The 17177-nt window shown below is 40.7% G+C and overlaps 1 protein-coding gene and 1 pseudogene across 4 annotated transcripts in view; both read left to right on the forward strand.

Annotated features, from left to right (window-relative positions):
- The first annotated feature begins 2015 nt into the window (after positions 1 to 2015).
- The window catches only part of LOC147016941 (alpha-protein kinase 3-like), a 66764-nt gene continuing 51602 nt past the window's right edge, over positions 2016 to 17177 (forward strand). For 2 of the 4 annotated variants that reach the window (XM_085846188.1, XM_085846191.1), the window contains exons 1-4: positions 2016 to 2159; positions 15753 to 15901; positions 16072 to 16193; positions 17023 to 17140. In XM_085846188.1, the coding sequence (XP_085702314.1) occupies positions 15789 to 15901; positions 16072 to 16193; positions 17023 to 17140 (353 nt within the window). In that variant the 5' untranslated portion in view covers positions 2016 to 2159; positions 15753 to 15788. Of the gene's footprint in view, positions 2160 to 2318; positions 2487 to 15752; positions 15902 to 16071; positions 16194 to 17022; positions 17141 to 17177 lie in introns of those variants that run through there. The other 2 variants (XM_085846190.1, XM_085846189.1) reach the window with 2 other exon arrangements.
- LOC147016942 (signal recognition particle RNA) lies at positions 10833 to 10973 on the forward strand (annotated as a pseudogene).

The raw sequence follows: 17177 nt of genomic DNA on the forward strand, positions 1-17177 counted from the left end.
GTGGGATGTCAGACTATCAATTGCTTGAGATATGTCCAGAGATGACCCTGATCTCATTCCTGACAATGAGAGCCTCAATCCATTGTTGGGAGAGCAGGAGCAGCATATCCAATGTGGAGTGACCAGGTCTGAATCGCAATTGCTGATCTGAGATGAGGCTGTTGGAGAAAAGGAATGATTTTATGTCAAGTGCTATGATGGATTCCAATACCTTTCTGGTGATTGGGAGCTGATTGGTCTGTAGTAAGGGGATCAGTTTTTTCACCTTTTTATGTAATGCAGTGATGTTGGCTGATTTACAAGCGCATGGAAGATCACCTCGAGGCAAATAATAAGAAAGAAACCTCAATGGGATGAAATGGGCATATGGAGGATGTGAAAGAGCAGCAGACCAAGATTTTAGGACCCATGTGTTGATGAATATGTCTTTTAATATTTATAGTTCAATATGCAAGTTTACATAATTAGTAAATGTATGTTTCCTTAATATATGTCTACATCTCAGAATACTGGCTGACATTCACCTGGACCTGACTTGGTGAGGTATTTGTTGTTATTATTGTTGGGCGAATGCCAGCGATAACTCACCTACACTTTGTGAAAGAAACCGTGGGATCTTTAACATCTGCCAATTAGTGCTGCCAAATAAGACACCCAGTTGAAGGTGTCCATCGGATGAACAGTGCACTTTGGATGCAATACCCTGACTGCAATGCATACCGGTAACAGTTTATGGGAGGTCAGGAATCTAACCCAGATGAGAGAGGTCAAAGGTAAGTGTGCTACCTCTGCAGTATCTACAAGACATATTTCCCCTTTCTACCTGCTGAATTAATGACAGGGGATCTATCTCAAAGATTCCTCGGTTCGGAACAACAGGTGATTTTACTTTTCTATTTCAATCATGAGGACGTTTGCACCAAAAGTACTATAAGAAGCAGTATAGGGAATTTTGGTTTTATCTAGGGACTAATTTGAACTTGTCCTAATTCTCCAGCACGATGTGCAAGACAAGCTATTTAAATGTGAATCTAAATATCTTTTCTGCAGGTGTAGGTCATATAATCAAGAGGCCTATCATGGGTTGGTGCCTGTTTTAGAGTTGGACTAATCCATTTCTACTCACCCAACATGAGCCTGGTCTTGTTCACATTGTATAACCGTGACTTTTTGAAGGCCTCAAAAGTATTTTTTGTATGATAAGGCCCACGTATAATTAGAAAGAAACCTCAAATCTCCTTGGGTACGTTTTCAAAAGCAGTGGTTTGTTGAGTTGTGCTTTTGAACTCCTCTCCTGATTGATATGCCCGAGTGCTGGCTGTATCAGTTTGCCGGATTTATGTTCCTTAACGGGCGACGTGTCGTGCTTGTCCTACAGCTATTAATACGTCGTGAACAAGTGACGTCACCCTATCACACAAAACAACCCCCAGGGCAACCGACCGGTGGGTGGAGCAAGAGCAACTCATCAATTCAGACTCTTTCACTCCTCAATTGCCGAAAATCAGGAACTTGCCTGGTTGTGGACCGACACCATGATGGTGCCTTCATTTTATTCATATGGGTCTTCCAAACAACGATACAACCAGTTTTTGTTTTATTGCCATTAATAGCAAATATGGCTTTCCCAAGGTCATCAGGACCCCTCACATCACAATAATTGAGAAAGGTGAAATGGAAAACGACCCAAAGTTTTGTGGATTAAAATTTAAATGATTGTCTCAAGATGGTCTACCCTTGGAGGGAATGCGAGACTGACAACTTCGCACACTGCACCACCATTCTTGCCCAGCACATTTTCGTTTGTCGAACACCGACAAGCCTTTTCGTCTAAATATCCCACAAATTCAATCAAGATCACAGAGTGGTAACAGCTCCTGAAGTCAAAATATTTGTCAAGAACCAAACAACCCTCTCCTGTATCACACGACTTCTCGGTCGAAACCACCCCCGCACTCGACATCCCTCCCATACCACAGACATGAACAACTTGGGACCGAAATAGATACCTTGTCGCCATCCATAACCCCTCCATCCCACACCACGACCACTACCACACTCCTCCTTTCTTTCCTTTCTTATATTCCATTTGCTTCGCTCCAACGGTGGATCCTTTCATCTTCTCTCGCCGCCTTTCTCCCATCGGACACCAGGTTGAGGTGGGCGCCCATTGCCAACAGATAATATACCGTTGAGAGAGTGCCGGAGTACACCCGGCCAAGGGGTACGTGCATATGCTGGACTTACGAAACTCCTTTACCCAGAACGGGGCGATTATACTGAGACAGACGGAATAGTCCCGAGGTGCGCATCTTAGTGTCAGCAGAGGGGAAGAGAAGACGGGGGCGTGGGGTGGAGTAAGCAGTTGTCCAGGGTCGCCAAGCTGGGATAACCGAGACGCTCTGTGTATTTTGAGCGCATGTTCCCCAACATCCACTAGCTGAGACGGACACACTTTATTGGACTGGCAAGTCAACAGGGGACTGGTAATGGAGCAGTGTGAGAGGAAAAGGGCGATTTGTTTCCAGCTTTATCAGGCCCTACTTGTTTATGTGTTTGTCAAGTTTGTTTGATGGTCTTATAGTTGCATGCCATTCGGAGTTAGGTCTTCTGAACTTCGGTGTTTGATGGTCTTCTTGCATGTCATTCAGTTTTAGGTGCTCTGAACTTTTGTGTTTAATTGCCCTCTTGTATGCCATTTGACATTCGGTTTTCCATACTTTAGGGTTTGATGGTCTTCTTGCATGCCATTCAGTATTATGTCTTCTGAACTTTGGTGTATAATTTTCTTCTTACATGCTGTTTGATGTGAGATTATCTCAACTCACATGATGGTTTTCGTGCATAACATTTGGCGTTAGATTTTCCACACAAAATTTAGGGTTTGATGGTGTTCTTGTGTATTGAGCATTAGGTCCTCTGAACTTTGTTGTTTAATTGTATTATTGCAAGCCGTTCGATGCTAGTTCTTCTGAACTTCGGTGTTTCATGGTCTTCTTGTGCATGCCATTCTGCATTAGGTTCTCCTAAGGTAAGAGTTTGATTATATATACATATGTATGTTAGGAGATCTGTGGAAGGGAAACGGATGGGGCGGGGAACACGGGGTATACAAGATGGACACCACAGGGACTTTCAGGACCTTGTATGACAGGGAACTTTCAAGAAAGAAGGCAGGGAATTTGAAGGAGGTGGGTTTGGGGTGGATTAACGGGGGTAGAAAAGACAGTGGTTTTGTATGGGGGAAGATAAGAGGTGGTGGTGAACAGCTGTTTTGAAGATCTGGAGGGAAGAATGGGATTGAAGAGAGTGAGGGAGTTTATTCCAAAGGCAGGAAAAAAAAAAAGGAATGAAAGAGTGAAAGTGAGCAGTGATTGGTGATTTTGGTAGTTTTCCCAGAAAGGGGTTGCTGGTGGACCTTGAGCACCCTGGGGAAATATGAGTGGGGGGGGTATGTCGCAGACAGAGCAGGGGGGGGCAAGATGGGAGGAGACGGTAGAAGACAGAAAGACCACCGACCAGTATGCGTGAGAGAGTGAGAGGCCCAATGACAGCCTCACCATGGGAGATACCAATAATCCTAAATGCCTTGGTTTCCACAGAGTGAAACTGAGAAAGGTGAGGGGCAGGAGCACCAGCCAAGAGTGGAGAGAGCAGTACTCCATCAGGCTGTAGACGAAAGCTTTGTATGCAGTCAGGAGCTCAGATTGGCTGAGGAAGTACTTTGCACGACAGAGGATGCCCAGTCAGTGACAGGCTTTGGAGGCCAAGTTGGAAATGTGACTTTCCCAGAAAATATCATGGTAGATAGTGAGACTCAGTAGCTTGAATGAAAGGACTTTTTCCAGATGATTGGTGAGAAAGTAGATGGGGTTTTTTTTTTCAAATGGTCCTTTCAGAGAGACATCGTGAGAGTGTGAGATTTGTCTGGATTGAAAGACATGTTCCACGTGTTGGACCAGTTTGTGATTTTATCCAGATCTGCAGTGAGCGAAGAAGCTGCTGCTTGCCGGTCTGAGGGATGGCAGATGATACAGCATAGGGTGGAGTCATCAGCAAAGCGATAAAGAGGATTTTTTTAGAGTCGGAATGATCATTGATGAAAACCAGAAAAAGAACAGGGCCCAGAACACTACCTTGAGGAACTCTAGCCTGAACAGGAAGAAGGGATGAAAGAACTCCATTTAGGGCCACACGTTGGCTGCGACAGGAGAGTAAGTTTGTGAGCAATGAGTGGAGATGTCCTTGGATACCATAGGAAGAGAGTTTGGTGAGCAGGGCAGGGTGCCAGACTGTGTCAAAAACACGTGATATGTCTCGGGATATGGCTCTGATTTCCTGTCTGGCATTGAGGACATCCATCCATTGTTGGGAGAGCAGAAACAGCATATCCAGGGTCGAGCGACCTGGTCTGAAACCAAATTGATGATCGGAAATCAAGCCATTGGAGAAGAGGAAGGATTTAATGTCTGAAGCGATGATGGATTCAATAACCTTGCTGATGATTGGAAGAAGGCTGATTGGTCTGTAGTTACAGGGATCTTTTTTTGTACCTTTTTGTGCAGGGAAGTGATGTTTGCTGATTTCCAAGCAGATGGCAGATGACCTTGAGCAAATGAGAGGGTGAATAGAACAGAGAGAGGGTAAGCAAGAACAGAAGAGCAGGTTTTTAGGACACATGGGCTGATGCCGTCTGGACCGGTTGCAGATTCCGAGTCGAGGTTTGACAGCAAACTCTCCACCTTGTCAGGAGAAAAGGACACAGAGTCCAGGAACAGCTGGGTTTGACTGGGTAAGGTGGGCACAGAAAGTGATGGGTTTCGGACACAAGATTTAGATGCAAACATTGAGTTTAGGCATTCAGCCTATTCATGTGCGGTATCAGCAGTGCAGCCAATGAAGGTAAGGGAGGGATGGAGGAGGAACATACACCAGAAACAGATTTGATTAGGTGATAATTTTATAGTGAGGATGATGTGGACACAGTATTGGTCCCAAGGCCTTTGTCTTGAATGGTGACGTAACTGAGTATTCTACTCTATTATTAAAAGAAAATACTTTTGGTAATTTTGACTATCAGATGCAGGCCCACTTTGGTTCTTCAGATGTACAGGCCATGGCCTACCCTGCCTAATTTGGCCAAATATGTGAATCATTCCTCCTCACAAAAAATCAGGACAAATATGCTCAACCCTCCAAATTACTTTCCCTGTCAAAGTTGGTCACCGATGTTACGCTGTCCGATTCAGTCTCTGTTCCTCCTGTGAGACATATGTTGTATTGTACATTACGAGCAGAGAACCTGCCCTACGGGCAATTTTCTTCAAAGCATGCAACACGTTCTTCTGACGCGTACCTTTATTTAGGCAGTGTATAGGCAACTGACAACTCTGTATAGCCAAAAAAAATAACATGGGTTACGTTCATGAAGCAAAAACATACCAACTGTTTATAATTCAAAACACCTCATGAAACTGGAAAACGTGGGGATAGGAACACTGTACTGTAAATGGTGGAGACTTGTAATACCCTCTCCCACCTGGAGGCGGCGCTCTACAATACAGATTTACAAAATTAATTTTTATCCCCCCCCCACCACCAACCTCCCCAAGCCCACTGGTAAAGATAAAACACCCCTATACATTAATTGGGGTCATGCTGATCCTATGTAGCAAGTATAAATATAATCTGCACAGAACTGAAGGAGGAGTAGCACGACACACACACACACACACACACACACACACACACACACACACACACACACACACACACACACACACACACACGTCCGTGAATTATTGTGAGGATTGTATGAAGCACAATGGCCTCACAATGGGCAGAATGGATATTGAAAAGCAACCTCAGCTCAGTGGCATTAACACATACAAAACAGTTAGGATTGAACTTTGGGTCAGGTGGAATATGAGAGAGGGGATTTATCACATACTGTACTTCAATTGGACAGCTTATTGAATAACCCAAAGCAAAGTCACGTCAGGTTCTATAACCCAATGGAATCAGTTTTGTACTGTTAGTCTTGACATAAACAACAACTCTCGACGATGGAGTTAGCGGGCATCACAAATGAAGGACAAGTTACAGTACCCAAGTGGTCCGTCAATGCAATGGTTGTAAATAATGCTTGTTTACAATCGTTATTCGGCTTTGTATGTGCTGCTGGTTGGCTGTGCACTGCCCCTGCCTCCTGATGTTTGTGACTTCTCCTGCGACACGTGTTGGTGGAGTCATACATACACTTGTATACATTGTGTGAAATGGTCCATGACCAAGGAGATTTTCACACAAATAAATTTCCACATGAAGAACCGTACAGCAGTTTCTTCTTTTGGCCATCGTCAAATGTGGGCAACAAATGTGGGCAAACAAGCAATTTTATCAGAATGTTGTGTTATATGAGTTTCCTTTCAAGGAACTTCAACACAGGTGGAGGTCGTTAGGGTCAATCAAAGCCTGTGCAATGGTTTCCAACCTATGGGTGATTGTCTGTGCTCTGTCCTTTTTAAATGGTAAGCATCAAGCAAGGAAGCAGCATGTCCCATTTTTAGTCTTTGGTATGACTCAGCCGTGGTTCGCACAACCTACTTCTGAGAATGATAGCAGACACTAATACCCTTTACGCCACAACGTCTGTTATATCAATACTGTACCTTAAAGAAAGACCAATGAATAAAAAGTATTTTTTATATCTGAGGAGAGTGGGCGAAAAAAAGGCACATCCTCTAAAAGTAATATATTTTATTATTTATAATTCTAAATAGCTACATACATGTCATCATCAAGTTGACTCTAACCCAAATACAAACTGGAAAGAGCAATCAGACTGTGCAGACCCTTCCAGAACTTGTTTTGTGTGGTGTTTAGAATGGGATTAAAATTAATTGAATTCAAATGAAACGGCGGAAGACCAAGTAGGTGCAGTCCTGCATTGGAGTAATCAGAAGGAACCCAAACAAGCAAAAAGCAAAGATGAAGTCATCAGGAGGAACCTGCATAGGAATCACATTTCAGCTGCTACTCCTCTTCCCTCAAACCCACCCAGGCATAGCCAAGTGAGCCTTATTCAAAATAATAATAATAATAATAATAATAATAATAATAATAATAATAAAAGAAAAATTGCCCAGAGCAAAAAAAATTTAAATTCTGGCTGCCAGACCATGTGTTCAATGAAGTTGAAATTTAAAACTTGTCTTCCCCATCAAAACTAGATTATGATTGTGAAGTTTCATGTTGGTTGATTTAGTGGTTCCAGAGAAAACATTATTTAATATTTTCTTCAATCCAAAATGGCTGCCAAACCATGTGACATCAATTATTCCTTAACAACTTGTACACACAAGGCTTTGGGGCCATTTATTTGAAGTTTCCCCTCGATCCGTCCAGCCGTTCTGGAGAAGATTATAATTAAAATAGATTTTAGGGTAAATACAATATGGCTGCCAAACCATTTAACCTACGACATCATATTGTCACCCTTTTGTTCCTCATGCATTGGTGGTCATATCTGTAAAGTCTCACCTCGATCTGATCAGCCACTTCAGAGAAGAAGTTTTTGAAGGTTTTTATTTTTTTAAACAACATGGCTGTTGAATCATGTGACTGATGACATCATCAATTTTTTTATGTGGATTATTTTATCCCTAGATGACCCTCAAAATTTTTCATACTGATCAGATGCAGCATTCTACATGTGCAATTATGGTGTCATAATGAAGGCACCTATGACATCATTAAAAAAATCACATTCCCCATGAAAAGTACTTGCTATGTACCAAGTTTCAATTTTTTCCTTGGTGCGGTTTCAGAGATAGAGATCCAATTTTTTTTTCCGTTTTCCAACATGGCTGTAACACCACATGACCTATGACGTTATAATTATCATTAGAACATTCTACATGAGTTGTAACTCATATGGTGAAAATTTCGTCTCAATCCAACAATCGGTTATGGAGAAAAACACGAATGCTCTGTGCGGGTAAACAAACAAACAAGAAAAAGACCATGCAGAACACGATACTTGAAAAATCCACCCCCTCTCCAAAGATTGCATAGATACATCAAATTGTCCATTTTTATTCAGATTAAAATTGACAATATTAATCAAAGCTCAGGTCAATTGGATGAAAATGGATTCTTTTTTTAGATTGAAATTGATGATTTTACAAGTTTGACCTTGAGTTGACCTTTGCCCTTTTGGCCTTAAAAATAGATTGTTTATAAATTCAGTCATGCACTATGCAATTGCTGTTTAATTCTCAGGTTAATTGGATAAAAATTGAAGATTTTTCAGATGAAATTTGATGATTTTTTGAAGTTTGACCTTGAGATGACCATTGACCTTTTAACCTCAAAAATAGTTGCTTTCCCAATTCAGTGATGGACGATGCAAATCTTGTTCAACCAACAAGTTAATAAAATGTAAATTGTCAATTTTTCAGTTGAAAATTGATGATTTTAGACGTTGGCCTTGAGTTGACATTTGACCTTTAGAGCTTAAAAGTAATTGGTTTCCCAATTCAGTGACACGATATGCAAATCCTCTTCAAATTTCAAGTCAATTGGATGAAAATCGTACATGCGTGGAGAGGAGTGAGATAATATTTATACTCTGCCTGTCTGGCAGTCAAACAAAATTGAAAATAGTTCCAAACAGGAAACTTAACTGTTTTTAAGGATGGAAGGACACAAACAACAGGCACGAAGAACTAATGTAATGTGTTAGATAGGGTGATGTAATAAACTCTGGGTAAAATGGTAGTAAACCCCAGAATCAATTTACTTATATAATTTTAAACCTATATTTAAATAGAATTATATACTTGAACACTGGAGAACACAAATCACCTTCTTAATACTTCCAAGAACAATGATATACATATATTGATATATAGCATGAGAGGGTGTGGCATGTGAGAGGGCCAGTATCAGGGTGAAGAAGCCTCTGCCAATATGGCTATACAAGTAAACTTCCAGATATTTATAAACGATCTTTTAAAATATTATTTTATTAAAATTTAAGCGTAAACCTGAACGCGACATGAGGTATCATGTTCTATGAACTCTCTCGGTGATAAGTACCATCTCGTTAATATAGATTGCAGCTCTTAAAATGTTATATTTTTGCCGAATTTGAAAAATGGCTTTTCTTATTTTGGTTGTCAACTTCTGACCTCGTGTATTCCTTGTCATAAGACTGATTCAGCAGCACCTCATCTTGAGAGTGGATGTTCTTTTGCAGTAGAATTGACCTTTTGGTAGCCTGAATGAATATCTACTTGTGAGCCAAACTTTAACTTTGGGGTAAGTGAGCTTCCCTGGTTTGTAACCATGTTGAGCTTTGAGTTCATTAAATAATTAGTCACATGAATTGGGTTCCAAATTGTAAATGGATGATCCCTTTACAATTGTAAGCAGGGTAACCACATAATCACAAGTTCCCTTTACTTTATTCTCAATTTAGGGGTTAAAACATTCACATTAGGTTGCAATACCCTGAGTAATGAACAAACAAAGAAACAAACAAGATGTGCAAGGTGGTGTTGTTTATGCTTGCTTGTAGATGTTAACGATACCCCACATGGTTGGCCACACTGGAAAATACAGTCCAAGTTGGATCAAATAACACATCCTTGTGCTTTTGAGGTTGTGAACACTAATCCATGATGGTGAAATATATAGTTTCAACATGGTGAAAATATATAGTGAAATATGTGTTAACACTCCTCAAACGTAAACTGGTGTTTGTCGACAGATAGACAGAGAGACAGACAGACAGACGTGAACCAATTGCTTCTTCTGAATAAAATCACGAGTCTCCAAGTCCAATTTTGTCTCATGTAGGTGATGTTTCCCGAGCCTCTTTGTACCCCTGTCAAAACCACTGGCTGATGATGTAGGAAACACAGGTTCAAATCCCAGCATACCCTATGTTTGTCCATTGTCTGTTGTGGAAGTACACTGATGTCTACCAATGTCTTTGGCCTTCATGCTCGTCTGCTCATACAAGCCAGCTCTGTTATAAGCCGTAAATCATTTATAATATATACTAGATGACCCGTGAACCCGTTTGGTTCCCGTTGTGACAGCGGTTGATAAAAAAAAATCATTTCAAAAAAAACAAAAAGATAGTTCCAGCGAACTATACCACTGAGGTTGTTTGCATTGATCAAATACTCCCAAAGAGTACTTGACTGAATAGGGAATTTGATTTTTCAATAATTTTTTTCGTTGTCCGATTTGAACGAAACTTGATATTGCGCGTCAATGTGAAACAAACAGAGAAAAGAAAATCGAAGAAATTATTGTGCGTAATCTTCCAAACACAATTATATTTATTAATGAACACGGAAGTATTAGATCAAAATGGTGGTTTATTTTATGCTTAAAAATAAATCGTTCTTTGTCTATACTAAATGTTTGAGATTTTAAAATAAATCATTTCAAGAAAAAAAAAAAGATAGCTCCAGACAACTATACTGCTGAGGTTGTTTGCATTGATCAAATTCTCCTGAAGAGTATTTGACTGAATCGGAAATTTATTTTTTAATAATTTTTTTTTGTTGCCCGATTTTAACGAAACTTGATACTGCACACCGCAAGAGAATGGTGAGTAAGGTAGCCCTAAAATTTTTGCACTCTCGTGTACCGTTTTGGCTGTAGTTCAGGAACATACATACATATATATGCATACATATACACAAGATGAGAGTTTTCGTAATATATATGTATATATGGATATATGTATATATATATATATATATATATATATATATATATATATATATATATATATGTATATGTGTGTATATACTGGGCGTAGTGGCGTGCGCCTGTAATCCGGCTACTCGGAGGCTTGGGTTGGAGGATCGCTTGAGGATGGGAGCTCTGCGCTGGGCCGCGCTATGAGAGGGTGTAGGGCAGCCCAGAATCATGGCGAAACCCAATCCTTATCCCTGTGTCGTAAGAGGCGACCAGGGTTGCGTCAGGAAGGGCATCCGGCATAAAACCTGTGCCAAATCAGTATGCGGATCATAACGGACGATCCGCTGTGGCGACCCCTAACAGGAGCAGCCAAAAGAAGAAGAAGAAGATATATATATATATATATATATATATATATATATATATATATATATATATATATATATATCAACCTCTTGATTTATGCCTAATTGTGTTCTTGAAGATAGTCGTGTCAATGAAAACCGTGTATATTAAAACTAAATTTCCCATAAGAAATAATGTTAAGGGAAGTGCTGCGTAAATCCTCATTTTTATTGTCCTATTTTTACTATAACAGTGGTTTCTTTTATTTAAATTATAATGTTTAAGATATAAACAATGAAAAATTTCTTTAAAATAAATATACAGCCGACTGTTGCATTTAATAAATTCTAACAACTAAAAATAGGAAAATGAAATAGAGGGGATGTTGACACGAAGTTAGCTGCAGCTGCTGATGTCTTGTTGTTGCGAGAAGTGGTGGAAGGGAAGAGAGCGGAGGAGTTTTCGAGGAGGGGGATCATTTGGTCAGATGACCTTGGTGAAGATGGTGATGTTGATGATGGTGATGGAGGTACAATTGGAGAGTGTGTGAGATTCGGTTTAGCTCTTTGACCATAAGATGTTGAGGGCTCACTGGCATCGTGCTTTGGATGTTGTTTCCCTTCCTTTTTTTGAAAAAAACATAAAACAAAGACTTCTGAGCTGCCTTAATCTTCTTTTATTTTTGAATTAACTTATAGCAGCTGAGTTCCTCTTGGACATTTCAGGCCACACATAAGCTGCATTCTGTGTTGGGGTCATCTTTGTCGAAGATGGCGAGACCCATATTGATGAGGCGGCAAGCCTCCATCATTCTTTTACAAGTGAGAGTATGCAGTGGCTCAATCTCTTCACTTTCTGCCTCCGACTCCTTCACCTTGCGTTCCTTCTGCAGCATTATAAGGTCCTCATTTGAGAGGTATAGCAACTCCTTTACATCACCCTCCTCCACCGCATCAAAGCCGACAGTCTTGGCCATTTCGGCGATGTTACGTCATACTTTGGACAAATCATTATTCATGCTGAAACCCTTGAAGCCATGAACAAATTGAAGGCAAAGTTTCCCCCATACACCATTCATACAGGAGCGGGTGACTTTTTTCCAAGACTCCTCAACGCATACATAGAGCATCTCTTATTGTAAAGGACTTCCAGAATTCCTTTACAGTCATCTGATCAGTATCAGTTGATTTCACCAGGTTTGCAAATGTTCGTCAGAGATAATGCGCCTTGAATGTAGCAATCACTCCCTGGTCCATTGGTTGGATTAGAGATGTCGTGTTGGGTGGAAGAAACACCACCTTAATGTTTTCGATCAGGTCATGGATGGATGGTGGATGACCTGGGGCATTTTCGAGGAGGATGAGAATTTTGAATACCTCAGTAGTTAGCATAGCTCAATCTAGGCAGTTGTAACGTTTGGACAGACAGACAGACAGACCATATCCTGCTGTTTGTATGATATCCTGATGCTGTGTGGACTATGCTTCCCCACTGATGGACATCTGGCAGTTTGTACATGTTGCTGTGTTTGAGCCTGGGGAGTAACTGCTGAAATCTATTTGTCCAGGTTCTTTCTGACATCTTATTCTTTGTTCCTTTCACATTTCTTTCTCATTTTTTTTTCACAATTCTCTTTATTCATTCTAATGCTTGCTTTTCTTCTCTTTCCTCTCTTTCATGATATATCTCTTGAAGGAGAAGTGAATTATTGCACAATTTTTTTTTTATACAAGGCTCACTTGGCTGCACCTGGATGGGTTTGAGGGTAGAGGAGTAATGGCTGAAACCTGAATTCTACTCAGATTCCTCCTAATGACTCCATCTTTGCTCTTTACTTCTTTGATTTAATTTGAGTTCCTTCTTGGTCTTCCGTTTCATTGTAACGCCTCTGAGAGTTTGAAAACCACCCAGTGCCAGCGTTAAATGGCTTTACTTCACCTTCATCACTAATTAGGTCTTTATAAATGGTCCTGGCCTTTGCTTGCTTCACAAGCATGCTGATGGGCACGTTCTCTTGGTTTTGGTGTTCAATCCACGAGCTGAGCATACGCTTCATTTTTTCCATAATACAACTTCTAGCATATATCTTGGTTGTACTCACTGAGGTTCCACATTTAGCACTTTCTTCTAACTTTTCTGCACTATTTTTTATTCTTCACAATGTGGACTCACTAAAGTCTAGCACACCCTTCATATCAGCTGTTCAATCACCTCTTTCATAATCCTAGAACATCCATTTTTACTTCAATACTGACTGCCCTCCTGTCTTTTTTGCTCGAACTACCAACCGTGCAACTCCATGGATGCTTTCCAGTCATGATTGCAAGGGTTACATTTATTGCAGCCGCACAATTTAAATGCAAAGTGGGAAACACTTCACAATATGCACAATGCTAAGATGGAGGGTTTCTGGGAACTTAGGGAGAGGGAAGGTAATCTAGCCAGCATCCAGGTGTTATCGCGAACATGTTTTCATGTTGTGCAGTGCAAAAAATTAAATCGCAGCATTACTCACGTGCTTGAGTAGCATAATTTCAATCGCCCATGAATGTAAATTTCAAAATGGTATAAATGACAGGCGAGTACTATTCTAAAAACCCACTCAACTAAACAAAAAGTGAGCTTAATATATATATATATATATATATATATATATATATATATATATATATATATATATATATATACACACACCTGGTGTTGGCGCAGTGGTTAGGGCAGCGGCTTGGGATCCAAAAGGTCCTGAGTTCAAGCCCCGTTGGGTCACTGAATTAATACACCAGGGGGTTGACTCAGCCTGTCATCCTTCCGAGGTCGGCGAAATGAGTACCAGTATACTGGGCCGGTGTATACCCCGGTTAAAATAGGTGTACCATATCCCTGTGTCGTAAGAGGCGATCAGGGTTGCGTCAGGAATGGCATCCGCCGTAAAACATGTGCCAAATCACTATGCGGATCATACGGATGATCCGCTGTGGCGACCCCTAACGGGAGCAGCCGAAAGAAGAAGAAGAAGATGTGTATATATATATATATATATATATATATATATATATATATATATATATATATATATATATATATATATATATATATATATATATATATATGAGCAAGTCTGTGTTTGTTTGTTCCTTGTATGTTTCCAAACCCCTGGGCTAATTTTCCCAAAATTTACTGAAATGCATTCTTTTCATATGCAGAAGATCAACGTCACAATGAAAACTATCAATTATTTATGAAATTGATGTAAAAAAAAATATAGAAATATCATTTTGTGCATGGTCGAAGAGGCAAATGTTCTTCGGAGATAATACGCTGAATGTTGGGTCAAGCTGTTAGCATCATCATCACCATTTGAAAGCCTTTATCCCTGAGCAGGGATAGTCGTGTCTTCAGATGTACAGGCGGGGGGGGGGGGCAATTAAATCGCAGCATTACTCCCGCACACCGCAGTGTGTGCACTATATAACCTATACTACACTATATAACTATATAAATACTACACTATATAACCACTTGATGAGAGTGGAAGGATCGGGAGTAGGTAAGAATGGAAGAGGGGTGATAAACAATTGGCACGACAGCTTGCCCATGGTTAGCTCAGCTTCATTCATCAAGCATAGCGGTCGGAAAGCATCACTCAGTGATTTTTGCGGGCTCCAATCATGGTACCCTTTCTTGTGGCAATGTTTTTACGGCCGGATGCCCTTCCTGCCACCAACCCTTTAGTCACCTTCGACCCTGCAGGGATAATTACCAGCATACTGGTGCTCATTTTGCCGACCTTCGGAAGGATGACAGGCTGAGTCAACCCCCCTGATGCTAACTCAGTGGCCAGCGGGGCTCGAACTCAGGACCCCAAGGATCCCAAGCCACCGCCTTAACCACTGAGCCACACCAGGCTCATAAGCTGTTAGCATATAATTTTTTATAATTCTGTGAAATGCAATTGCTTTGGCATAATAATTGTGATTTGTGCTTATTATATAATGGAAATATAATTTTGTGCTTTGGCTTCTCAGTGGCATACGTCGAGCGTGCCCCCCTTGGCAGAGAGAGGGACTTAGCTTGGATTGCACCTGCACTTTCAAAAAGCTCGATGCTCTGTCAGGAATCAAAACAATTGCATTTAAGTATTTGTTTTCGTATATATAATGGAAAGTAATATACAAAGGGTCCTTACTCTTCACGGGACTACATAGAGTCTAATGAGTGGCCGCACGATCATCTATGACCTCAAACAACGAAATCGGGCCATCCTTTCTGTATTGCAATCCCGCACATTTTTGCTACAAGTGTAAACAACAATGTTCTTGATATTTTCCTGAAGTCTACATAACCTTGATTTGGTGATCTTAATTGGGTGATCCAACTTGTTTAAATATATGCGCATACATGCAGATGGAATGGGGGGACTTAAAATGGCATCAGGGATTGAGGAAGGGGCAGGGGTATCAGGGTTCACAGGTCAAATGGAGTGAGTTGAGAAATCAAAAGTTGGAAGATCGTCCAACAACCGAAACATCGACTTCTCCTCGTTTCCCACGATGGTTAGCATATCTCAATCAACGTACTGTTGATTTCACCCATTGAGCTGATAATAATCTTACTCACAAGCAATTTTTTTTTTCAATAGTTTTCAAAATATATTTTTCTTGTGCATTTCTCTGATGTTGCAGGTTTTTCTTTAAAACAGGAAGGCACAAAACTAAGGGATGGGGTCACGAAAGACCCTGCAGGTGAATGGAATGCAGAATGGGGACTGGACAGGTAGCAAAATATCTCTGGATGAAGGACCTCATGATGGGATACTGAACTCTGACAGCAGGTGAGTTATTTAGCAGCAAATCAAAGTCCAAATCACTTGACTCAAGCCCAAGGCAGTAATGTGACTCACCAATCTATATTGTGAGGTTAGTGTAACAGCTAAGAAGTGAACGAAATTGATTGTTTCACATGATAAATGAATCAGAGTTTTTCATCCATCCCTCATGGCAGGTACACTTTGTTCCTCATTCGTAAGCAGCTGGCAGAAGAAACCTCTCCCATATTTAATGGTGGCCTTGCATCTCGTTCGATCAGTGAGAACACGGATGTGAAGTTTACATGTACCATAAGCGGTGAGCTGCACTCATCTCTCACCACACTCAGTGATAAGTGTTATGTGTGATAATCTTGATATATTTAGTATTTGATTGGCTGTCATTCATCACGTGACCGTTAATACTTAATATAATCTAAAATTGGTAATGCAATTTGCTCAGCATTATACAATACCACATTTTACACAGGAATGCCACATTCCTTTGCTTAATTATTTCAAACTAGCAAATACCACCTGTCACTTTGCTAATGGGAATACAAAGAGGGTGAGAAAAAGAGGGGGACAAAGAGAGGAGTGGGGGAGAGTGAGGAGGTGGAGGGAGAAAGAGAGGAGGGAGGTGGAGCAAGGAGGTGTAGGGGAAGTGAAGACAGCATGAGGTGAGGAAGGGAAGGCAGATGTAAGGTGGAGCAATAATTACGATTCAGACTCTCATCAAAATGATTCTGCATGGAGGAGTTTATTTTTAAAGTCGACTGATAAGGGTAAGACATGGTAATTTAGCCTGCCAGTGCTGCTTCTTCTCTTGATGCTCAGCATTTAGAGGATAGAGCATGAACAAACCCTGTGGGTTGGCACCCTATTGGGAGAGATTGTTCTCCTTAAATCTGCGCAGGGATCCAGTGTGTTCCATAAATTAAATTCCCCCAAGGTCAATGGCCCTGCATGTCTGACATCAAGTCCTGTGTTGTCCAGAATCTCTATCATCTCCTCCATGAGCCTGAGAAATTGTATAAATAATTTTTGCACTGCGGCTGGAATAGATAGATGCTTCAAGGTTTGGTGAATGAAATGCTAACACACACCTCTTGCTTTATCAAATTCACACTTGGCCTAAATTCCGACAGGACACCCTGAACCAGAGGTCTTGTGGTACAAAGACGATGAACAATTAGACCGACTGTGCGGTCTGCCCAAGTATGAGATACGTAAAGAAGGAAAGGTGCATTTTCTCAAGCTCTTCAGGTATGCTTCGGTTCTCTGTAATGTATTTCTACAATAA

Source organism: Eptatretus burgeri, chromosome 11, assembly GCF_056783735.1.
Source record: "Eptatretus burgeri isolate ZD-2024b chromosome 11, Ebu_testis_v1, whole genome shotgun sequence".
NCBI lineage: Eukaryota > Metazoa > Chordata > Myxini > Myxiniformes > Myxinidae > Eptatretus > Eptatretus burgeri.